Source organism: Hakea prostrata, chromosome 9 (assembly GCF_041222555.1).
Source record: "Hakea prostrata isolate BN-2017 chromosome 9, UWA_Hpros_2, whole genome shotgun sequence".
Classification (NCBI taxonomy): domain Eukaryota; kingdom Viridiplantae; phylum Streptophyta; class Magnoliopsida; order Proteales; family Proteaceae; genus Hakea; species Hakea prostrata.
This window is the reverse complement of record NC_142608.1, coordinates 24,346,628-24,373,367: the sequence shown is the minus strand read 5'-3', so window position 1 is coordinate 24,373,367 and position 26,740 is coordinate 24,346,628. Positions and strand designations below refer to the sequence as shown.

The window sequence follows — 26,740 nt, the reverse complement described above, 5'->3', positions numbered from 1 at the left end:
AGTTTCGACGGTTTTAGGGTGTATTTTGAGGTGAGACTTTGCATTTAAGCTAATTATAGTACAAAGAACACATTGGCATATGCATTTTGCTAAAAAAGTTAATGTAGATATGTTATTCAAAGTAAATAACATCAATGTAGAGTTGACCGAGTAGTACACAATAAACTTAACTACGGAAGTACATAACATTCAATATATAACTTCTAGGTTTAATTCAAAACATCAAATAAATTTGAAACATCAAATACAATATAACTAAAAAAAGAAGAGGGAAGTACAACTCACTAACTTAGTGCCAAGAGGAGTGCCTAGGTGGATCCATCCTGTGACTTGAGTAATACTATGCCTGTAACATCCTCTCCGCTGACCAACGGATATAGAAATCCCATGACATGTGATGTCTACGGTTATTGAGGTAATTGACAACTGCAGCTCTATAGGTCTGGTCATCAACATTCATAAGATGTCCAGTTTAAGGGAATACATAGTTTGGATAGGGAAGTCCTGATGGTGGGGGTATTGGTGGTGGTTCCATGCCGAAGATTTGCTCCACAAATGTCTGTGCCCCAGAGTTAGTATCCACATAAGTTACACCCCTGTGCACATATATCATCCTCCCGTCAGACACTTGATAATACATCTTAGTTTGTACCACAAGTGTTTGTCCCCCATAATCCTGAGGAAACCCATGACCATAAGGTGCATGACTGTATGCCCCAGAAGAAGATGCAACACTCTCCATACATTCTCGTATGATTGGGGATTTGCAACTGCCGGTATCCAATGTTCGACCGTGGAGCCTCTCGACTCATCTAGACTCATAGATCCCATAGAGCCTACCAAGCTATTTACATATGTGGGATGGTAAGACCTGTACGATGAGGTGTCATCCTCATACCCATATCTATGCTGCTTCACTTCCCTTTTGGCTGTAGGTGGAAGTATGACCTCGAGATGCTGGTCCACTATGATAGGCATCCTAGCATGGCTGAACTGAGTCTCCCTTGTGAACCTCAGTGGTCCTTCCTATCCTTGACTCTCAAATGGGGTCGCTATTAGCTCTGGTGGTGGTGGTCTCCCTAGGATCAGTTGAATCTTGATCACCAAGTCCATCATCATCATCCTCATCACTCCCACTGTCATCCCCACTACCAGGTCCATCATCATCATCATCGTCATCATTACCCTGTGCCTGAGTAACATCATCATCATGGTCTGACCACACAATATTATCCTTATTGACACTGGATGCACTGAGGTGTGGTACAAAGGGATGGCTAGGCTCGGTGTGCACTCTCCCATCTGTGGCCAATAACTCATCCACATTAGCTCCCATCTCTCGTGCAATTAGATTGCTGGGTTGACTTCCCGCCTTGTCCAACAGTGGCTCTCTGAGCCCCTTAAATAGGGGGTCATCATCATCAATGGCAAAGATGTCAACCAACTCAATCTTGTCCCCATTACCTCCATCCTGACCTAGTTTAATGTGCTCCTTTCTCAACCTCATATTTTAGTGAACATATATAAGATCCTCTAGCCACTTCACCCTCAGTCGGTTTCACCTCTTAGAATGTATCAAATTGAATGTGCTATAGTTATGCTCTTAGTCAGTGGCAGAAGATGTTTGGGAGAGCACTTTAACTGCAATATTAATCAAGTACTCTGAGTTTAACCCATATTGCAACCACTACTTAGTTGCAAAAAACATAACCAACCCAATTAATAAGGCTAAAAATTAATTGTATAAAAAACTAATATTGGGTATCTAAGACTTAGATTAAGTGACTAACCAGGAGTGGTGTTTTCCCAAGTTTGAATAGCCATTGAGTGACCGAAGCTACCAACATCATCTCTAAAAGCCTTCGACTACAATAGATAATTACAATCTTAGTATAAAAAACAAGTAATTATCGTAAGTACTAGACTACTAGTCATTTCAGAAGTCACAATCTTACCTTGTTATTAATTAATGCTTATTTCGCCGGATCCGGTTCCAACCTTTCCACTATTTGCTGAACTGCTCGGATCAAGCCTGTCCTCATCCTAAGTTCTTTAATATAGTGGTACTTGGGATTCAAAGAATAGGCTATCAAACAAACCAACAAATGAAATGGTAAGAAACTACACAACAACATAATAAGTATTAAGTAATAATTTGAAAGTTTTAATAATTTTCAACTCACCAACCAAATGCAGTGGATGTTACAACTGTCTCTCCCATCTCTCCTGGATGATATCAAGGAATTTCTGATTGCCCTTAGGATATACCTTCCCAACCATCTCCTTTATCATCTCCACTGCAGCCCATATATGTGGTAAAGTTGGTTTCCTTTGTTGATCTACCAACTTCAAGACTGTCACCACAGGGTCTAGAAGCTTCACAACAACTTTTAGATTTGCGCCGAAGCTATCACTGGATATGGTGGCCCATGTTGCTCTCCTTACCGGTGAATCTGATTGAGGCCAATCAAACCACTATTGTGATGCAAACATCGCATGTAATTGGTTTTTCTTCTTCTCAAAACTCTTCAAGGCAATCTAATTTATATCAAATCTTGTGACCCTAGGCCTCGCCAAGTCACCACCATACATCCTTCTCAACATATCCAATGCATATCCTTGGTTATATATGAATGTGGTCACATGTTGAGCCAGTTGACACCCTTCTTCACAAATTTGATTTGCCCCATGTCTTTCAGCATCAAATCAATACAATTTTCTGCACAAGGAGTCCAGAAGAGCCTATACTTGGGATTCTCCATCAACTTCATCCCAACCTTTGTGAAATTGGAGCCATTATTAGTCATAATCCACACCACGTGCTCGACTCCAAATTCTTTCACCAAACTCTTCAGCAACTCATATATGTATTCACATCCTTCTTGTAACTGGATGCATAAATAGACTTGAGGAACATTGTCCTCCCATCACGATTCAGCATAAAATTGATGACAGACTGTCTAATGGGACTAGTCCAACCATGACACATCTTTGTCACCCCATAGTGCCTCCCCATTGGCTTAAGACCATCAATGTAGGTCTTCAATTCTTCCTTATGTCGTGGGAGATATGCGTTATATGTCTCATATGGGGTTTGCCCAACCACCTTATGTCCAACACCATTAATCTCATCCACCATTGCTTTACAATAAGGCCCTCGTGCAGCATTTGCAGGAATACTGTGATACAATGCCTACTTAGAGATGGCCATCCCCACCTTCTCCTTTACATTACCCCACATTTTACATTACCCCACATATGCTATAATTTCTTTTGTTTTGTCTGTGGCCACCCAAACAAGTCAGTTTGTAGTATCTGCACATCAGGATCTATGGCACTGGGTTTAGGTGCAGCAGATGTGGCATTGGGTCTAGGTGTAGTAGATGTGGCACCTAGGTCGGGGCCATGGGGCCCGTGGTAAGGGAGTTGACTCTTTGATACTCTGGCTCCTCCTCATACTAAAGTTGCCTCTCCCTGCCCTCTCAAAATTTAGATCTCTAGATGACCCTGCACCCATGGCCCTCTGTGTCCTCTTGATCTCATCGAGTCTATGAGACTCTCTACTCATCTTAAGTATTCTCTCCATCGCTGGCTCTGGGGATGATGCATCATCCACATACTGCTCTCCCACCTCCTCTAAGCATGCTGCGTGGAACTCATCCCTCTTTGCCCTCTTCTCTTACCCTCCTCTCATAGATTTTGCCTTTGCCACTTCGACTTCATAAGGGGCATCCAACCACATTGCGGCCCCCTCCCACTAGATGGATATTGAGTGGCCCCACTTGATCCAATCTTTTTCAAACAATATCTACACTCTGACTTCTTTTTGTCATCCGTCAAAGGCCTACCATGCTGCCAAGCTAAGTTTGACATGGTGTTTCTAACTCAAAAGTTTGTGCCTGCTACAAACATAAATAATAATCACAGTTAAAACACAAACCCACACTTTAATTTTACCCTAAAGACCCTAAACACACATCACTTGTAAACTAAGGTATTCACAAACATTTGGAAAATTTTTCCTAATTAAAAATAATTTTTTATAATTAAAATAAATTTTATAATAATTATTAAATACAAGAAAAATCAGAGAACGTAGTAGAACACTTCAAAAATTAGATTCAATCAATTACATATGTAAATCTACCTATTAGAGATACGCATAATAATTTCAACTTAATCCAACATCGTTTGAGCATGAAACAAATAAAAAAAATGTAAATTTCTTGGTATTTTTTAAAATCAGAAAAATAAAAAAAATAGTAGAACACTTCAAAAATCAGATTCAATTGATTACATTTGGAAGTCTACCTATTAGAGACAACACATAAAAAATTCAACTCAATCAAACATCGTTTGAGCATCAAACAAAGGAAAAAATGTTAATTTTTAGGGTTTTTTTTTAAGATCAGAAAAATAGAAAAATAGTAGTAACACTTCAAAGATCAAATCCAACAACAACCACTTGTAAATCTATCTATTAGAGACCATGCAAAAATTTTCAAAACAATCCAACACCATTTGACCATGAAAGAAAGGAAAAAAAAAAAAAAAAAAAAATTGGAGAAACATAGGTTACCTTGCAACAAAGCTTGGAAACAGTTGAAATAATCCACCAAGAAGGGCCAAAATCAACAAAGGAGTCCTTAAAAGTGCTTGAAATGATCCAAAAACATGCAAAGAATGTCGAAAAATGGGGGAAAATGAGTTTGAAATCTGCTGCTTCCACCCTAGTATCATGCTCGAAACTCTGCACTTTGCAGAGTTTCATGTGATAAAAGGAATTTTATAAAGATGAACCGACTGGTCCAGCCGGTTCAGTTCAACTTTCGACCCAACCTTGAAATTTGGAGGTTTCGATCGAAACATGGGACTTTTTTTTTTCTTCTGTCCCCCATGGCTTTGTTTTGAGGTTCCAAAAGTGCAAAATGTCGGTAAAAAATTTGATGGTTTTGATCAAATTTTGTATGATGACAACAAGGCATAGTATTCCCTAGACACATGCGTACTAGAGAGTAACTTGCTGATTTGTTCACTAAAGCTTTAGGGAGTGCAATGGGTTGACTATATCTATAACTAGTAGGGCATGAGTAATATATTTGCTCCAGCTTGTTGGAACAAAATAGAACTATCGTGAGTGCTATCACTAACTCACAATGGGAAGAGGAGCAAATTTGAGAGTCCTAGATTGAATTAAACTAGGAATAGTATTTCTACTTAAATTTCTATGTTGATTCTTATTATGGACACTACTGTAAATAGCTTATAAATAAGAGTTCTGTTAAGAGGAGTGCTCACAAATTCACAATTTCAGAAGAGCCTCCACAGCAAAATCAACTTCTCTTCCTCTTCTCTCCGTTGTTCCCCTCCTTACTTTCTTCTCAAATTTACGGTTGTTACATTTGTTCGAATCTGCTACTAAAAGAGGATCATCTCTATTATGATTGGGATAGCTTCTGATTTGTTATCTGAAACCAGAACTCATGCTCGATTTTACTATTTGGTTTCTTCATTAGTTGTTGAATATTGAACTGTTCTACTGGTCTTGAAATTTAAAGAAGAAATCGGAAGAGAGAAGGAGAGGAGAAGAAGAAGAGTAGGTATTGCTCTGGAGGCTCAGGGAGAATCATGAGCCCTCAAAATAAATCTATTGGATATAAGCTCTTTACACTTCGAATTTGTATAGGAAACAATATAGAATTCAAATAGGGAACTCTCAGTTTCCACTGGTCCTTGACTCCTAATTGCTGCCCCTGATTCCCATCTAGAGTTAGCGCCAGCTGTTAAGTGTTAATAATACTATTCTTTTTCCAAAATGCCCTTCTTGACACTCCCCAGCAAGCTGGAGCATATATATTACTCATGCCCAGCTTGTTATAGATATAGTCAACCCTTGCATTTTCTAAAGCTGTGGTGAACAAATCTGCAGGTTTCTCTCCAGTACACACATGGCTAGGGAATATTATGTCTTGTTGTAACTTCTCACGAACAAAGTGGTAATCAATTTCAATATGCTTGGTACGTCCATAAAAGACTAGACTGGATGCTATATGAACAACAACTTGGTTATCACACCACAAAATCATTAGTGAGTCATCAACAAATCCTAACTCTTAAAGTATTTGTTTTATCCATACCATCTCACATGTAACATATGCTATAGCATGATACTCAGATTGTGTGCTTGACCACCACACTTTGTGTCTTCCAACAATTGTACAATAAGCTGTAATTGATCTTCTATCAATAGGTGATGCAGCTTAGTTGGCATTAGAGAATCCTTCAACATCCCTATGACTATGAATCCATGATTAGTGTAAAGAATCCACTTCCTGGTGCTTTCTTAAGCTATCTCATAATTCAAATAATTGCATCCCAGTGTGTTTTCCATGGGGTAGTAAAAAACTAACTCACAATACTGATAGAAAAGGCAATGTCAGGTTGAGTTAGAGTCAGATAATTTAACTTCCCTACAAGTCTTTAGTACTTCATTGGGTTGTCAAGAATGGTCTCATCTTCTAGCATTAACTTTAAGTTGGTTTCTATGGGACTGTCCAAGGATTTCGATCCTAGCATTCCTATTTCAAAAAGTAAATTGATTACATACTTTCATTGAAATAAGAAGATGCCTTTTGTTAATTAGACGACTAAAAATCCTAAAAAGTATTTTAGTTTGCCCAAGTTTTTGGTTTTAAATTTCTCCTCTAAATAGGTCTTCAGCTTGTCAATTTTTGAAGTGTCATCTCCTGTGATGACAATATTATCAACATAAAGCCACAAGAAAGATTCTTCCAGCATCAGAGTGTCTAAAAAACACACAGTGATCACTCTCACACCATGTCATCCCAAATTCTAATACAACGGAAGCGAATCGTTTATACTATGCTAGACTTGACTATTTGAGGCCACATAATGATTTGCAGACATGACAGACCATACCCTTCTCCCTTGGGCAACAAACCTAGGTGGTTACTCCATATACACTTCCTCATGCAAATCCCTATGAAGGTAGTTGTTCTTCATGTCGAATGAAAATAGGGACCACTTGTAGGTGGTGGCAAGAGGGATCAAGATACAAATAGGCGTAAGTTTGGCAACCGGCAGAAGAGTATTTAAATAATCTACTCTAAACACTTGATCATGTCCCTTTCCCACAAGATGGGCTTTCAGGTAAGCTGAAGAACCATTAGGATTGACTTTCATAGTGAATATCCACGGACACCAAATAAGTGTCTTCCTTGAGGGAAGAGGCATAAGATCCCAAGTCAGATTGTCTTCTATGGCTTGTAATTCGTCTTTCGTTGCACTAGCCCACCCAGATTAGACAAGGCTTTAAGAATAGTCTTGGATGATAGGTATCAATAGAAAATAGGGCAATAGAAAAGCAAGAGGATAAAGCAGAATAAGAAACAAAGTTAGAGATAGGATATTGAACATAACTGTGAGTTCCTTTACGAAAAGCAATAGGAATATCAAGATCAGATGTAGAAGGGACGACCTTAGGATTGGTAAATGAAGTTGGCAGAGAGATAGAAACCGTAGATGCTTCTCAGGATGTAAACCATGGTGATACCCGGCGGAGCTGGTGGTGCAAAGGGGGGGGGGAGCATATATTCAGATTTTTCAAGACGATGTTCACAAATGACACAAACACTACCAAACACACCAGGAAGCAAAGCAAATAAGGGAGATGAAGGGAATAAGGGATGTCACCTTGTAACATAGAAGGGGGGGGGGGGCGCATCCTATTAATAAGATAATAGATAGTTAGAGGATTTGGGTACCTTCATCTTAAATAAGAGAGAATGGGTGACCTCCAGTAAGTGTCTAATTTTTTTCTTTCTGTATACCCATTTTGTTGACGAGTGTTAGCACATGAAGATTGATGAAGAATTCCATTAGAAGCCATAAATTTACAAATGGGATAGAAAAATATTCTTTAGCATTATCACTGTGAAACGTGTGGATAGAGACACTGAACTAAGTATGGATTTTAGTTACATCATTACGAAATATGTCAAATAATTCTGCATGATTTTTCATCAAATAAAGCCAAGTAACTCTTGAAAAGTCATCCACAACTGTAAAAAAGTATTGATAACCTAAAACAGAATGAACAGGATAAGGACCCCACACATCAAAGTGAACCAAAGAAAAAGGTTGGTTAGATCTGTTATTTGTATTTTTTTTTTTTTTGGGGGGGGGGGAAGCTCACATGGCGAAGCTTTCCAAACTAACAAACTCACAATTTAAACTAGTAAGGGAACAAAAACATTTATCTAATAATTTTAAGCTTTCTAAGAGGGATGTCCCAGTTGGTAGTGTATCTGGAGGGGGAATGGAGAGGATGTGTCGTTGAACAAATATAGCTCCCCTAGCATATGGCCTCTACTAAGTGTCTTCTTCGTCGTAAGATCCTAAAATAAACAAAGGCTAGGAAAAAAGTCATGGAGCAATTATGAGTCGAAGTAAATTTATAAACATATAGTAAGTTAAAACACAAATTAAGTGTGTAAAGAGATGAGGGTAGGGTTATGGATGGAGTGAGTTGAACAGTACCATTCCTTTAACATTGGTATGGGGACCATCAACAAGTGTGACCAAAGAGGATATGGTACAAAAGAGGAAAAGATACTTGTAGCCCTAGTCATATGATCATAATCGCCTGAGTCAATGATCCAAGGGCAAAATGTGGTCAGAAGGCAAGTGGTAGCATTATTTGTCTGAACAAGGGTGGCAGTGGCAGATTGTGGTTGAGTGGTGTAGAATTGAATAAAATGAATGTAGTCTTCCTTAGTCGTCTTTACTCTCTTACCCTTAGGTTGAACTTTAGTGGTTGTAGAGGTTTGTTCATAAGCAGTGGTTGCATTTAGCAATGTGTGGTATCCAAAAATCAGTAAGGCCACACCATCACTTTTATGATCAAAATACCCTTACATCCTTTCTAGCTGTGCCACTATTAAGATTGGGCCATGTATACAACACAAGATCCAATGATGGTGAATGAATGGGGTTTAAGTGTAAATAGTGAATTTTTAATTTACATCATGAGTGTTTTTTATTTTTCAAATTTACATTGTTAAATCCACACAACTCTTCTCTTCTCTTCCCTTCTCTTCACCTCTCCATGGAGATTTGTAGAAATTAAGATTTGCAAACAATCCATTTTCAAATTGTTTGGTATGATTAACCTTTTATTAAAGTAGGGTTTTTGATTTGATGACTTGGATCTTAAAGATTGAGAGTTCTTTTAGATAAATTTGAAAAATCAAAAGTAGGGCAAGAGTTAAAAAAAAAAAAAAAAAATTACAAATACCTGTAAAAATTGTAAGAACAAATTCTGCAGGTCACTCATCCAATTTCCTAGTTGTTCCACATAGCGTTTGTACTCTGTAATCAGCTGAGGTAGCTCCTGTTTATACTTCAAACAATGTTTTCCAAGAATCTATCTTCATTACTGTTCATGAAGAAATCCAATATGATAAGTACTTCCTCTGAGCATCTCAAACAACAGCGTTGTTTTCTAAATATAAAGAGAATCTCATCCTCAGGCCACCAAAAACTCCTAAAAATCCTCCCGTTTTGCTTCCAACATGGGCTTATTCATCTGTGATAGTGTGCAGATGGTACTTGTAAACATCAACCTTGAGGGGTCGAACCCCATTTCCCTCACTTGTAGGATGAAGATGAGATGGTTTCCAAGTAAGTGATTAAGGGCGTCAAAAGATTAGTTTTGAAATTCCAGATCCCATCACCCCTTGACTTCGCAAGATTTCAATATTAGGTTCCATTATTCCTAGCATCCCCTTAATCCACCTCAATCGAGTGAAGGCTGCAATAACACTCTTATCATCATGAAGGAATCTCTTAAGGATCTCCATTGAAGTACTGATCTGATTTTCCAAATCAGTACACGATAGTAGGGCTGGATCCTTCATAAAGATTTTTTGAAGGTTGGTGCCTGAAAACCCCCTACTAGAGAGAATTTCAATCCTAGCGAAGGTTTTCTTAGGATCCGTAGGGACTACCCTAGGGTTATTCTTGATCATCTTTGAGATACAGATTTTGATTTTCCAAATTTATCTTGAAGAACTCTCAATCTTTAGGACCCAAATCATTGAATAAAAAACCCTACTTTAAGAAAAGGTTAATGTTACCAAACAATTGAAAATGGATTGTTTGTCATGGTTGTCAAGGCGGTAAGGTGACCAAAGAGGTTGGGGATCTGCCTAGGCGATTAGGCGATAAAGTGGCTCTTAGGAGGCAATAAGACGACCAAAGTGGTTGGGTCAAATTTTTTCAATACAACTATTTTTAAACTACTTTTCAATACAACTACTTTTTATATTAAGTTAAACAAACATTTAATAATCACATTCATCCAAAAAAATCAATCTTATTATTCTGATTTTCAAGTCATTGTCCATTTAATGATTCATTGATTCTCAATGTTGAGTATGGCTCATGCTTGATATTCTATTTCCGACGGACACGGAGGTCCTTCTCCCTAGTGAGCTGGTGGGGTTCCAGGGAGGCTGTCCCTGCGGGGGTTTGGGGGGCAGCGCCCTTGGAGCCTAGAGAGGTCCAATGTCACTTTGGGCCTCGATCCTGAAATGACTAACTATTAAATTTATATACAGCTTTGTAGAATAAATTTTGATTTCAAAAATAAAATGTTATGTACAAATTGTCAAGAAAGCAGCTGCTTCAGTGTTTAGGCAGCAACAAGGCGCACAAGGCGACAAACCAGTAGCACATAGGCATAAAGCAGGAAAAAATAGCACGTCAATTAAGCGGTATAAAACAAGGTGGTTGAAAAACTGCCTTTCTGCCTAGGCAGACACTTTGACAACCATGTTGTTTACAGACCTTGATCTCTGCAAATCTCCATGCAGAGGTGAAGAGAGGAGAAGAGAGGAGAAGAGAGGAGAAGAGAAGAGAAGAGAAGAGAAGAGAAGAAAAGAGAAGAGAAGAGAAGAGAAGAGCTATATGAATTTAAAAATGTCAATTTGAAAAATTCAAAGTTTACACTTAAACCTCACACATTCAATCACCATGGTTGGGTCTTCTGTTGTAGATGTCGCCCAATCTTAACGCTGGCATGGCTGGAAAGGATGTAAGGGGGGGGGGGTTGGTTGTAAGAGTGATGGTGTGTCCTTAGTGTTTTTGGATACCACAAGGGGAGGCATGGGAGGCAAACGCAAAAGGACCTTTTTTTTTTACTAAAAATGACTTGGATCAAACCTCAGGGGGTCCAAATGAAAATTATCCTTCTTTTAATATCTGCAAAATATTGAGTAATATCTCTACCCTTCATATCTACTTATAAAATTCTTGGGATAATTCATAGATTCTAGCTAGATTATTATGACCAGAATACAACACATTCAGATATTCCCACAAGTCCATAATCTGCAAATGAGTAACCAGATCAACAATATTGTCCAACTATGTGGGCATGAGTAATTGTCCAATTAATATGATTGTTAGGTGTAGTTCTAGTCAAATGATCTATCTGTCCTTGTCTAGTGTGAACTACTCGAACTATAGCCCTCCAAGTTTTATATGCCCTCCAATTTCTTTTCAGTTAATTGATGAGAGGGTGAAGAAATAATTTCAGTCATGGTATTTTTATTGTCACCCTTACTAGATGAGGTTTCTGCCTTCAAACAAAATTATTCCAAAATCACTGAAAATAATAGACCTTAATCACAAATTGTGACCACTAAGAATCAGATTCAGAATATCAAAGTAAATATACTTTAGTGTACCAATCACTGACTCAAAGCATGCCCAAAATCCTTCAAAATTTGCAAAAAGCAATAGAACCTGCACAGGAGGAATTGAACCCGAAATATTAACCAGATCAAACAAGTTAATTAGAACTGAGCCAACCCAGAAATATGAACCAGCTCGAACGAGTCAATCAGAATAGAACCAACCCAGAAATATGAGCCAGATTGAACCAACAGATCAAAACAGAACTAACCCAAAGCAATCAAACCAGAAATATGAACCAGCTATCTTCAAAATAAAGTCGTAACACCAAAAAGAGAAGACACAGAACCTCACCAGAAAAGGGCACTACTCTGGCACAACTCCTTGATCAAACACAACAATGATCTAGGCAGAGTTATCACATAACTCTCCCCGTACAAGGACTTCTGAAACACAAACTGGGTTGTGTCTTCAACAACTATCAAAGTTAGAAAACTTCTTTACTGCATTGATCTTCAATCAGGAACCAAGAAGGTTGCAGCATAGGGTGCTGCATCAATCTTCAACTGCAACAATGGTGCAGCATAAGGTGTTCCCCCCCCTCTCTAATTTCTGGAATCCAACCCTTACACCAGTGCAATCTCTTTCCTTTCTATGGAAGTAACTTTTTGTATCAATAATGCTTAGATTCAAAAGGGAAAAGAAGACCTACAACTCTGATACCATGAAATTTAGAGAAGAAATAGGAAGTGAGGAGGAGGAGAAAAGAAGAAGAGTAGGTAAGAAATTGCTGTGGAGGCTTAGGGAGAATCGTAAGCCCTTCTCAAAATACTATATATAGGAAACAATATAGAACCCAAATAGGAGAAGAACCCCCAAGTTCAACTGCACATAGACTCCTAATTGCTGTCCCCTTTTCCCATCGGATGTAGCGCTAACTCTCGATGGTACTTTTCTTTTCCCAAATTGCCCTTCCTAACAGATCTCAATTTTGTTTTCTGATTGAACTTATCATTGTCTCTGCTGCCATCACAAGTTCTGATTTATTGTTAAGCATTGAAGTGGTAACCTATTCTTGAGATCCAGCCTTATTTATATCTCTGTTGCCTGAAATCCTTGTTGCAAGTTGGAGTTCTCTGTTGGTTATAGGTGAGTTTAATGGTTGAAGATCAGTCCTCAATCATGATTAACCCTTCCTTTTAATGTGAACCAGGGTGACCACCCCGGGCTGAAACCCTTGTTTGGGCCCCAAGGCCCCACCAAGGTGGTTCATCTAGGGCTGGCCAAACCCTCAAACGGGTAATTTGGTTAATTTCAGCTCTAATTATCTGCTGAAATTTGATTTCGGAATTTTGGATTTAATTTTCAGAGTCCAGTCTATCTAAAGGTCTTAGTTAATTTGTTAGTCGAGTTCTTGAGTCCTTAGGAGTCTTTCTTTAAAGTAGGATTCTTATAGGTAAGTTAGTCTTTTATTTCAAGAAGAGTTTCTTTAGTATGTGAGGTTATTATTTAGTTGTAAACATGGTACCACAAAGTGGTGACTCAAGGCGAATAAAGGCAAAGAGGATAAGTACCCCAAAGGTTGACCGTACGAAACCGGACAAAGAACAGGGAAGCCTTTTGGGAGTTTGGAAACTTACGGAGAGCACATCTCACTGAAACCGAACCCAATCCTCTCATCTGAACTCAGACAAGATTTAACTCGAGTTCAAGCTTTCGTCACTTAGTCAGAAGGGATCACCTGGGTACCCTAGTTAAGTTGGTCTCTAAGTCTTAGTTGAGTCAAAATAGAGTTTCCTAGTTTGAGTTAAGTTCTTTCGTTTGATGTAAGGCTATAAATAAGCTAGTCTATGGTCGTAAATTTCAGTCTTTGCCTTGAATAAGAATCGAATATTGTTTGTGGAAACAGCTCGTGTTTCTCTTTGGGATGGCCACGGCGGATTTTCGAATCTTTAGATTCAATAGCAGCATTCCATCCTCAAGTTCCAGCAGCCAATCAACAACTCCAGCAGCAGAATTGAATCCCAGTAAGTACAACAGCCAAGAAACCCCTTCCCCTTCCATCGCAGGCACCAAGAATCCCCTCCTACCCCCTGTTGATCCTCTCTAAATCCTTCCCCCAACCCTATGATACCCATTGGCAGCAACCCCACCCTTCCCTACACCTTGCGGCACCCCTCCCCCTTCTCTCTCTTGGCCCCTCTCTCTCCCTTCTCTGACCTGCAGCAGAATTACAAGAAAGAAACAACAGAAAATAAAAGAGAAGAAAAGAAAGACAAGGAGAGAATGAATGAACAGAAAGAAGAAAAAGAATTAAGAAAGACTGCTAATAATTCTTCAAGAATCCAAGAAACCTTTCCATCTCTTATCTGTCCCTTTCTCATCATCCCTAAACCTTCCCATAGCTAACTGCTGGTCCCAACTTCCCTTTAGGTTCCATATCCATTACATCATCATCCATTTTCGGTTTAAAACCCTAAAGTTCTCCAAGCAATCCTTCAAATTTCTGTTACCCAAATTCCACAGCCCAAACCATCCCAAGATCATCACACCCAACATAGGTTTCGTAGGAAGTTTTGATACTTCCCAATTCTCTTGTTACATCCCAGATATCCTATCATTAAATAAACCTTTCCATCTTGGGTTTTGTTAAAACTGTAACCCTTTCCATCTTGGGTTTTGTTAAAACCATAACGCTTCCCATATTTTTGTGTTAACCAAATTCTTCAACCCAAAATTTCGTATCCATTTGCTGGAAGATTCTGGGCAAACCCTAATTTTAGGGAATCATCAAAGAAACCCTAACCCTAAAATTGGGTTTTACATCAGTGGTATCAGAGCTGCAATTTCCAGCAATTCCTAGTACCCCTATCAAAGCAATAGATTCAAAGTTAAAGATGAAGCTGTAGCAGCCAAAGCATGGAGGAATCAACTAGAGACTACTTCTAGTTTCACCATTGTATGCACAGAAGGGTAAGGCAACCACATTGACCTCTAGAGATGTATGAGCTGGGAACATACGATAGTGTCAATGACCTGCGGTTATTATATGAGTGGCTCTATGGTCTCGATTGCTATTTTGATGGCATTATTATTCAGAGAATGGCAAGATGGGGTTTCCGTATAATCAGCTGGTTGGATATGCTCGAGAACAGTGGAACTACAAGGGATATGAATGAGGTATGGATGTAATGAGCCTAACACTTGGGAAGAGATGTCAAAAGCTTTAAGCACCCTATTCTTCCCACTAGAGCACCAGACTAGGCAATACCAACAACCTCCTTATCTCCACCAAAAGTTTGCAAAATCTAATGGATGAAACCATTAACCAGGAGAGTTGGTACAGAGGTAAAAGAAATAGGGGTAATTACATCAGCAAACTCAGGTATTAGAAGTTGAGAACCCTTTTGTTTGAAGATATTGAGAGGTCCCATCATCACTCCCAAGCCACTTTGGAAGAGCTCATTAGGTCTTACTATTTCCGTGACTATGACCAAGGTTTACACTACCACTAGAGTACTGTCCATAGGAGGGATCCACCATCCAGCAGTACCTCCACACTTTTTCCACTCCCTCCTAGGACAGACCACAAGGGAACATGCTACCCCGACAGCAAACAACCCAAGCTACTATGACAAGGATCACCTAGCCAACAAGTGTCCTCAAAGAAGGGGAGATACAATCTCCCAAATCCACCAACCAGAATCACTCTAGAAGAAGTACAATGCCCATTCATAGAAGCAGCCCTTGAAGAACTCTTTGATGAAGAATGACACTCAGACAGCCACAAAGATCTTGATGAGATAGCAGAGAGTACAATGATGCTGCCCATGCCTTCTAGAGTAATGACAGAGGAGACCCTAGTCCTTGAAGACAAGGCCATACTAGGTGCAAAGAATGCCTCCATGAAGTATAGGGACATGGCCAGAGTAACAACACCAGCTGAAGACATGCCTAGGAAAGCAATTCTCTACTTGAAGATCAGTATGCCCTTGACATTGAATTTAAAGAGTTGCTGCCCATGAGTTTCAGAGAAGCACGAACCTCTATTCCATGCTTCACTAGACCTACCCTTGACCTCAAAGGATATCTTAGAGGAACCACATCAGTAGTATGCAGCGTAAGTGTGGTGGACCAAAAGAACTATAGGGGCATCGCCGATGACTCTAACCTTGGACTTCCTGTCTTCATCATACCCCTTTGGTACTTTGGAATGAATGCTTGTATCGCTCTCTCACTTTCCTAGAGTTTTATCTTGGAGTAGTACTAGTAGCAACATGTCTACTACTGCTTCCCCACTGCAAGATGTGAGGACGAGTCCACATTAGAGATTCTAGAGAATCAAAACAGGGGCATTCAATTTGCACATTCATCAGGAGTTGAATGCTTTCGAGAAGGGGAGAATTGATGTGGGCCCCAAGGCCCCACCAAGGTGGTGCATCTAGGGCTAGCTGAATCCTAAAAGGGGGTCATTTGGTCAAGTTCAGCCTTAATTATCTGTTGGAATTTAATTTCAGAATTTTGAATTTAATTTTCAGAATTTTGGATTTAATTCTCAGAGTCCAGTTGTATCAAAAAGTCTTAGTAAATTGGTTGGTTGAGTTCTTGAGTCCTTAGGAGTCTTTCTTTAAAGTAGGACGCTTATAGATTGGTTAGTCTTTTTTTTCAAGAAGAGTTCCTTTAGTTTGTCTGGTTATTATTTAGTAGTAAACATGGTATCCTAAGCTATAAAGGAAACCCTAGTTAAGTTGGTCTCTAAGTCGTAGTTGAGTCAAGATAGAGTCTCCGAGTTTGAGTTAAGTACTTTCTTTTGATGTAAGGCTATAAAGAAGCCAGTCTATAGTTGTAAATTTCACTCTGCATCGAATAAGAATGAAATATTGTTTGTGGGAAACAGGTCGTGGTTCTCTTCGGGAGGGCCACGGCAGATTTTGAGATCTTTAGATTCAGTTGTAGCATTTCGTCCACAAGTTCCAGCAGCCAATCAACAACTCCAGGAGCAGAATTGAATCCAAATAACCCTGCGATCCTCTCTTAACCCTTCCCCCACCCCTGCGATACCCACAGGCAGCACCCCACCCTCCCCTACACCTTGCGGCACCCCTCTCCCTTCTTTTTCTTTGTCTCATCCCCTCTCTCTCCCTTCTCTGACCTGCAGTAGAATTACAAGGAAGAAACCACCAGAAAAGTAAAGAAAAGAAAAGAAGAAAAAAGAAAGAAAAGAAAAGAAAGAAAGAAAAGAAAGAAGGAAAAGAACTAAGAAAGACTACTAATAATTCTTCAAGAATCCAAGAAACCTTCCCATCTATCTGTCCCTTTCTCATCATCCCTAAAACTTCCCATACCTAACCACTAGGTTCCCAATTTCCCTTTAGGTCACAGATCCAGCGCATCATTGTCCAATTTGCGTTTGTTGAAACCCTGAAGTTCTCCAAACAATCCTTTAACTTCCTGTTACCCAAATCCACAACCCAAACCATCCCAAGATCATCCCTAAAACTTTCCGACACCCAACCATAGGTTTCCTAGGAAGTTTTGATACATCCCAAATCTCTTTGTTACATCCCACATATCCTATTATCAAATAAACCATCCCATCTTGGGTTTTGTTAAAACCCAAACCTTCCCATATTTTTGTGTTAACCAAATTCTTCAACCCAAATTTGAGCTGCACTTTTATACACTTTAGTGGACATTGGAGCTACTCTTTTTATCTTTTCTTGTGGAGATTCTTGGCTACTACGTGTCCCTTATGATGTCATTATTGGAGATTCCACACTTTTGAGACAATTGCTACTTACTATAATTTGGATAGTGCCTGTGATATTATTGTTGTTGCTATGCTTTTGGGTGTGGTTCCACTACTGTCTATTGTTCCTAATGTTGAATGGTTCATTTGAGTTGATGATTATTATTGAAGTTGTCATGGATTATCTCTTGGGTGAAGTTCTCTTAGTGTGTATCGGTGTCTACTATTGCTACTTGTGCTCAAGATTGAGGAAGTTCTTTATCATACTTTCTTGTTATTCCAAGCAGGAGCCTTTGATATGTATACTCCAATTTGAGGGGAAGTGTTAACGGTAAGTATTGTAACGGGCACCCTTGTGTACCGTAGGGGTGCGCATGCATCATGCACATGCTCATTGTTCCCTTTATTAACTTCTTTTTATTTTTAGTTTGTTTCCTTTTTGTCTTGTTGCTTGGATGTCAAGCAAGCCTATTTTTGGATTCCTATATTTGTTTCTTGTTCCAGCACTTGTAATAAGAGTGGAAGATATTTGAAGATTTTTTCTGTCTGGAAACTTTCAGCTATATAACATACTACTAAGGGGGAGTGCTGAATCTTGCACAACTCTCCATTCCCTCCTCCATCTCTTATACTTCTCTCTTGTCTGCTGTTGCTATTCTCAAAGTCGACTTTGTTACAAGCTTAAGTTTCGTGGTGCACCATGTGCATGATGCTTTTTCTACTGTTGTTCGTATTAGGTTGTAGCTCCATGGTTTGACTTCCAAAAAATTGTTTTTATGATTTAGAATTGGAAAATTTTGAAGAGTTACTCTCTCTCTCTCTCTCTCTCTCTCTCTTTGTGTGAATGTCTCTGCCTCAATTACCCAGGTGAGTACCCATAAAGGATAGTAACATGGATACTGTGTACATATATGGGATAATTGAATGGCTTTCTGCTAACTGATATAAATGGATAGTAAATGATGATGTTTGATTGGATTTTATTTTTTTCTGTTTCTACAATCAGGGAGCTGTTGGACTAGCAATATGGGTTCCCTCCGTAGCAAACCAACCGAAGGAAACAGAGGTATCTGATGCAAGGAACCAATCACGAGGTTATAATTCTCTTTCAAATGTTGAAGACAAGAATCAGGCTCTTTGGAGGAGAACTGATGATGGGAACGATTTAGAGCTTTCTGTTGTCAGAAATACTGTGGATCATGGAACAATGTCTGAAGACATACTTTTGGATGATTTGAAGGTTAATCTTTACACACTTCTATGATTGGTTATTTATCTTTGAAATTGATTGCATGTCTCTTGTACATTAATTTAATTGTAAATGTCAATGTTGAATCTGAAGAAAATAAATTTCAGGGTGTAACAATTTATTCACAGCCCCAATGTGGTTTATATGGAGTTACAATCTGAGGGAAAACAAAACAGAACCGATTTAGGAAAGAACTCAAAGAAGAGGTTGAAACCAAATAGGATTCAACCTAAAAGGAGAAAAAAGGAGAAAAAAGGTGGGAAAATGCCCGTTTTGAGTCTTGCGCTAACGCTAACTAGTGTAATCCCAAGAGGGATTTCTATCCCCAAAATACCCCTGAAAACATTCTCCCTCAAGGTGGTCTAGATATTGCACATTGCCCAACTTGGCCAAAATATGATGAAATACATGTCCAGCTAATCCCTTAGTGAAGACAACAGCTAGTTGGTCTTATACTTCACAAATGGCATACAAATTACTCCATTTCTCCAACTTTTCCTTGATGAAGTGCTTATCAATCTCCCCATGTTTCATCCTATCATGCTGTACTAGATTCAACCACATTTTGCTTCTTGTTGGGTTAATGATGTAAATCCAATTTTACGGTTAGGGTTTGTTGGATAAATTCCTTAAAATTAAGGGTTTGCCCAAGATAATCTTCATTCGAACCAGCAAATAAGACTATCAATGGAAACGAATGGGGATTTAGGGAGGGTTATTAAGAATGATTAATGATTAATATTGATGTGATCTAAGGCTCCAATGGGTGTAATTGAGATACCCAAATATCTAAGGGTGAACTTAGTGATTACTGGGTAGCTGGAATTGGGAGGGTCCTGGGAAGGGTTAGGGTTCTTAACAAAATTATCTGGGAAGTGGTGGGGTGATCTGGTTTTACCTTAAAATTAACTAGAAAGGGAGAGAATTCAGCGGTTGGGTATGGGAAGGTTTTGGATATATCTTTTGGGTGAAACAATTGATAAAGAGAAATTTAGGGTTTTGGAAATGGGGTTTGAAGATCTTCAGCAATCTTGCAAATCCTTCTTTCCTTTTTCTTTCCTTTCTTTTCTTTTCTCTTTCTTTCTTTCTTCTCTTTTTTCCTTTTTTCTTCTTTCTTTTCTGTTTCTGTTTTGCTGCAAGTCTGAGAAGAAGGAGAGAGGGAGCCGAGAGGGAAAAGAGGGGGGAAGGGGGTGCCACAGGTAGAAGGGAGGTGGGGGAGGGGTTCAGACGTGTCACAGGAGATAGGGGATGGGTTCTAGGGTGCTGGCAGGGGTGGGGAAGGGGGAATTAGGGGCTGCAATTGAGGGGGTTGGGCTTTCCTAGCTAGCGCAAGAGAGAGAAATGGAAGGCGGTGGGCTGTGATAGGTTTGGCAAGAAGGGGAAGGGGCTGGGGGTGTATGTACTTGTAGGCTGCTGGAAGTAGAAGAAAGCTGCTGGTTCTTTAATTAAGATGCTACAATTGAAGGCAAGAATAGTTGAAAATCCACCGTGGCCCTCCCAAGAAGCCCATGACCCAATTTCCCATAAGAGATCTCAATTCTTTATTCAATGCAGGCTAATGTTTACAATGATATAACGGCTTATTTATAGCCTTACATCAAGAGATAAAGAATCTAACTCTAATTGGGTGACTCAACTTAGACTCAACTAGGAATTCTAGAAATTGACTCAACTAGGGTTTCCTTCTAAAGTTAGGATACCCTTTACACTTAAATAACCACCACATAAGATAAAGAACTATTCTTGAAATCAAAGACCTAATTATCTATGGAGTCCTACTTAAAAGAAAGACTACCTAAAGAGTTCAGACGATATCTCATCCACATACTCAAATTAAGACTTCAAAACATAATTGAATCAAAAAATAAAATCTAAAATTCTGAAATTAAATTCAACAGCTAAGTAGGGCTGAAGTTGACCAAATTACCCCTTTTTTAGGATTCGGAAAGCCCTAGGTGTGCCACCTTGGTGGTGCCTTGGGGCCCACTGCAGGGTTTCAGCCTGGGGTGGAACCTTGTCCACATCAGTTGAGTGACTAGATTTCCACAATTAAAAGTTTAATACTCTGAGGTGGACTTCCAATCATATGAGCCTCCCCAATCAGCATCTGTGAAGGGCTAAACTGAGATGACCATGTGGTGATAAGAAGACTCCCTTATTAGGGGTAGACTTCAAGTAATGAAAAATACGAACAACAGCAGCTACATGAGTGGTGTGTGGATCATGCATAAATTGACTGACCATACTAACAGGAGCAGTAAAAGACAAGTAAATTAATTTCCCAACAAGTCTCGGATAGCTACCCTTATCAGTAGTTCTCCATCTTTCTCTTTTGAGTCAAGCAGTAGCTTCCAGAGCGTATCATAGGGACAACAACCTTGTAAATCCTGTTTCAGATAAATTGTCTATGACATACTTCCTCTGAGACAGGATTATACCCTTAGCAGAATGAGAAACTTCAATAGCAAGGAAGTAGTGTAGCTTCTCAAGATCTTCTATATCAAACTCGCAACCTTTGGAATTTCTTTATCTGTATTTTTCTCACCGCCATCTTTTCTTGTAACAACAACTATATCATCAACATGGACAATTAACATGACTATCTTAGCACCCGTTCTTTTGATGAAGAGGGTATGGTCAACATTGTTTTTTCTGTACCCACCAAAAACCATAGCTTTATAAATCTGAGGTAGCCAAATAAATCTGAGGCACTGGTGAATACTTAGATCTAGAGGGGGTAGCTTACTGTCGAGCAAATAGAGACCATCTTAGATATTGTCATGTTCAATTGTTATCTCTGTCATCAGATCTCATACAATACAGTGAGAAGCAAAAAGTTGATGTTGTAATTCAATTTCCTAGTAAGCCTGCTAATAGAAAGTAGGTTAGTAGAAAAGGAGGGAACATGTAAAACTGAAGTTGTAAGGGTAGGAGGGTAACGAATAGACTGTTTTCCACAAATAGAAGAGACAGATCTTCTGGCTACACAAACCGTATCTTTCCCAAGAAGAGGGGTATATTGGTAGAACTGATTGGAGGAGTCTGTCATGTGATCTAGGCCTTGAGTCTATAATCTATGAATTGGATATAACAGACATAGAAACCCGGGTTAGAATTGTAGAAATACCTGAATGAACCTGATGATGACCAGAGGTAGTAGAAGTTGATGACAAATGGATTAGAACTTAGAAGTGGGGGCAGCCTGTAGTAATGTTGGATTGCTTGTATTCCTCCATAGAGAACCCTGAGACTGTCGTTTTAAGATGAATGTTGAGCAGCTTCAGCTTGATTGGCTTGGGTCTTTCCTTGATTCTTTCCATAGCCAACTTCCTTTTGGCCTCAACGTTTGCAAGCTTCACATGTAATTTCCAACATGTAGCTTAAGTATACCAAGGTTCTCACAGTGTTCACACTTAACAATGTCTCAAGTCATTGTAGAAGCTTCTGCACTGGACCTAGTCTAATTTTGAAGAACTGATCTGTCAGGTCTAGAAGGAAGGAGCATAGATGTTTGGCAACAATTTATGCACCGAGGCATATGATTCCTCAAGAGTTGGAAGGGGGTCTCAACTGAGAACTTGAATCCTATTGGAATCATATCCAACACTAAGTCCAACAGAAAGTCATACACCTAGATCTCAATTTGGTGTTTGTGATAGGCAGTAATGTCATCAATTGTAGTCGGTTGAAAGGTGCTGTAGTGATCAATCTTCTGCAACTGAAGGTGTTGTAATATTGAGAGTTGAACATCTCCTGTTTTTGGTTTTGTGAACTTGCTTGCGAAGCTTATATATCTGAGCCCTGTTTCCATTCTTACCATAAGTCTCTCTGTCAGCAATCCAAATACTAATAGCAATGTCCAATAATAAAAATGTTTGATGTTGTTATTCATGGAATGAATTAGGAAGGCCATCATTAGAGAGTCATGTGCAAGTCATTGATCCTGAAGTATACCAGGTGTAAGCGGCTTCGTTGTTGTGCCCGTCATATGGCCTAAAAGCCATGGCCGGTGATGTTAATATAGGCTGATCTAGACCACATTTGTGAATTTGTTCCATCCAGGATTGTAAGTGGAGAAGAAAGGGGTGGGTAGTCATTCAGGATTTCGGATAGAGTGGTTGAGATCCTGTTGTTGTATCTGAAGCAACTGTAATGTTGACCAGATTTAGAAGTCAATCAGAATTTGTAGTTTAGCTTGGTAGCAGAATCAGATTTATCATGCAGGCGAGAATACAATCTTACAAGCTGCAACGGATTGTAGGAGGTCTGGCTGAACTATACTATTATGCAGGTCAGGATACAATCTTAAGAGCTGAACAGATCGTAAAAGATATCTGACTATACTTGTCTTTCTCTGATAAATTCAAGCTATCAAAGCTATGTATTTTAAGTGTAGGCGAGGGACAGTACACAGATCTGCCGCAGAAGTTCTCCAAAGAGGAAGATGGATCCTTCAATTTTTGAGTTGCTTCTTCATGTATTGTGGAGAGCAATAACAGGGCAGAATCTGATCTTGATTATTCAAGTTGTTAAGTCATGAATTGGGGAAGAAGAAGGGCATCAACTAATCTATCGGTTACTGATTAGTGCTCCCTTTAATTTGGAAGAGAAAAACAAAGGAGAAGAATGCTGCGATGGTTTGCTTCTGTAATGTTGCAATGGAAAGCAGGATGCTGTGGATTTGGATAAGAAGAGCCAAACCTCTGATACCATATTGAATCTGAAGAAAATAAATCTCAGAATGCAATTATTCACAGCCCCTACAGGATTTATATAGAGTTACAGTCTGATGGAAACAAAATAGAATCAAAGTAGGCGAGAAGAGGTATGAAAGGAATTAAGAATCAACCAAAAAAAGGAGGGGAAAAAGAGGGAAAATATCCCTCTGGAGCTAGCGAAATCCTTAGAGGGATTTCTATCTCCAAAATAGTCAAATACAATTGTTAATAGGTCAACTCTGACAAATGATTTTTCTGCTATTGAAGCATTATTTTTTATTTTTTATTTTTTTGTGTGGTTGCAGTTCTTTGGTCTTAATTTTGTGATTATTCTCAGGTCTCTCAAGCTATGTCAAAAAACTATTTGAAGGTTTCACCAACATTGACTTTGGTTGAGACGATAAAACTTATGCACGATTCGCAGCAGAATGCCGTGATTGTGGTTGATGCTGGAGATCTTCTTGAGGGAATACTTACACTTGGGGACATCCGGAGGCATCTGTCAAGGACGTCTAGTGATGTACCAGATGGTGAAACAACTGTTTTGGATGTATGTAGTTTTGGAAGCACAAACCTTCAATTATTTTCTGCAGAAATACTGTCAAATTGAACTGTAATCCCAAGTTATTGTCTCTCCACTCTAATATAAATCTTAAGATTTCCATTGGTGAGAATGGAAGGTTAAATAGCCCCAGATGCCCCAGGGGGCAAATGGTAACCGAAATTAGTGCTGCAGCTCTTCTTTTTTCTTTTTTTCTCCTCCTTATCCTGCTTTGCTTTTCGACTTCTTAGGTAATGATTACTCATATATTATCATTCCCACAAAATAACCATTTTCTTGTGGAAATCCGTATAGGTGAATACCTGTCTTGTTTCATCTATCTGTACACGAGGATTTCATTACCGCAGGCATGAGCGTGGACTTTTAACTTGTTACCCAGACACAGATCTGGGAATTGCCAAATCACTAATGGAGGCCAAAGGAATTAACCAGTTGCCTGTTGTTAGGCATGGTGGAGACCTGAGAAAAGAACAGAAGCGGAGAGTCGTTGGTCTTCTTCATTATGATTCTATCTGGTGCTGCCTCAGGTTAACATCAATGTATTCTAAATCATATCATGCATAGCTTCTTGTTGTATTTTATTTAAGTAGATCTGAATTATATCTGGATCCTTCACTGTTGCAGGGATTAGTTGGTAAGAGATCAACCTTCAATCTGTTTTTTTCTTAATGAAGAATGCATGTTTTTAGATTTTTTTCTTCACTGCCTACTGGCTAGTGAGATGAAATCACAGTCTTGTGCATCATTTTTTGTTTGGCAATCTAAATATGAGATCATACTCGGTATTTATGTGATTGGTTTTGGTTTAGTCAGATGTCTTTTTCTTGATTATGGCTAATTGATAAGATACCCATAATTGTTAAAATCTGTCTGTGAACAATGAAATATAAAAAGCTAAATAACTGTGGCCAAGTAAAATTTTTTGGGGTTGTGGTGTTTTTTCTTTTTTGGTTGGGTTCTAGATAACTGGCTGATGCAGATGTGGTTTCATCAATCTGATTCTTTGGGTGCTTTTGTTCCTCTTCCAGCTACCCTAGAATTCCTTTTTCCTCCATTATTTCTTGACTTATGTCCAACATCAACATTGTCCTCCTCCGAGATGGTACCAATAGCTAGCCGTCTTAAGTACTACAATCATAGCTTTATGTACTTGCCATGGTAGATCAGAATATCCAAAAAAAAATCCCCATGAGCACCTTGTGAACTTTTAAATAGAGACCGTGATTGAAAATGCTGGTAAACCTTCAAAATTTTGACAATGGAGAATCAAGAAGAGGGATGTTGTTAGTTTTAGAGCTTATTTATGAAATTGCTGCTCCATTATCTCTTGAATTTTTTGTTACCTTAATCATGGAATTTCACCCTGATTGTGCTAGCAAGCCTAACAATTCTGAGGTTTTTTTATTTTTTATTCTTATATATACTGTTTGCCTGAATTTTTAATTACCAAACTGGTAGTACTACTTTCTCTGTTTCATCCTCTTAACTGGCTGCAATATAACTTCCTATTTGGATTGACCTTTCTCTTTTAACACCCCCCCCCCTGGATCAAGTAGAATGATGTCAATGGTAAGTAAGTTTCTACTCAAGACAGAGAACAAAATCTTTTTATATTTTGGGTGAATATAGAATGCCTTGAACTACTAATATTCTTGAGTTTTTATATGAATATGTAGCCATTGTTGGACCATGTTTATATTGGAAAAAGCTTGAAACTTGTGTTGGACATTTTTAATTTTTTTTGCTGTTTCTTTTTTTTGTAGCCGGCGAGTTTATATTAGGGGGAAAGGGGGATATTAATAATATAGGTGCCTCCAGATGGGTGCGAACCCAAGACCTCCCCGTGGGATTTGGGCTTTTAACCACTCAACTAACCCACCATTGGCTGGACATTTTAATTGCATGCATGACATTTGTTATTCTATTAATCGTTTTGCTCTAAGATGATTTCCTTGTATCTGTGCACAGAGAAGAAATGGAGCGCCATAAATTACACTACCCACAGGTGCAAGAAGAAGTTCTTGGGGATATCGCTGTAAATGGTCACTAAATGCAGTTGTGGAAGCAAATTTGATGCATTCTGGTCTTTAATTGGCTGCCCCAATTGAAGCTTAAGAGTTGACGCCGGGTCAGGGCCACTGAATGTATTGTTGTTAGTCTCAATTTGGACATGAAATGCAGCAGCCAAGCATCTATCTCCGTTGGGTTTCATTACACACTAGATTGTTATTCGACATTCTCCAGGCTTATGTGTGATTTAGCACTAGTACTTCTGTGTAATTCAGCGCTAGTTAAGTACATGGTCCATGTAAAGCTTGTATCACAACTAAATAACTACAACAAATCAGAGAGATTAAGGGGGGAAGGGGGAGAGGTTGAAATTAGATTCAGATGACTTATTTTTTTGTCAATTTCAGGATCTTCCAATGTAGCTATTGATTCATCAATTATTTATTCTTTTGATGAGCAAGCTTATGATCGTATTAATTTGCTGCGAAGACTTCTTTTGTTTTCTTCTGAGAAAGAACTGACTAATATACATTCCGAAGGGTCATTGCTTGGTCAAGTGATCCTTACCATATGTTTTGATCACTCACGTAAGGCCCATCAGAGGTCGAGGATCTCGAATGATCTGTAGCTCATAATCTTACATGGGTTATAAACTACTGCAGATGACGACCCACTTTCAATTCCATCTTGATTTTGGAGGTTTGCATCGACTGAAGATCCTCTTAAGTTCCTAG

General features: G+C 38.9%; 1 protein-coding gene across 1 annotated transcript in view; it reads left to right on the top strand.

Annotated features, from left to right (window-relative positions):
• The window catches only part of CLC-F (chloride channel F), a 57,131-nt gene extending 30,614 nt beyond the window's left edge, over positions 1-26,517 (top strand). The window contains exons 6-9 of the mRNA XM_089167899.1: positions 18,474-18,707; positions 23,772-23,984; positions 24,291-24,523; positions 25,965-26,517. Coding sequence (XP_089024025.1) covers positions 18,474-18,707; positions 23,772-23,984; positions 24,291-24,523; positions 25,965-26,046 — 762 coding nt within the window. The 3' untranslated portion in view covers positions 26,047-26,517. The remainder of the gene's footprint in view (positions 1-18,473; positions 18,708-23,771; positions 23,985-24,290; positions 24,524-25,964) is intronic.
• The last annotated feature ends 223 nt before the right edge of the window (positions 26,518-26,740 follow it).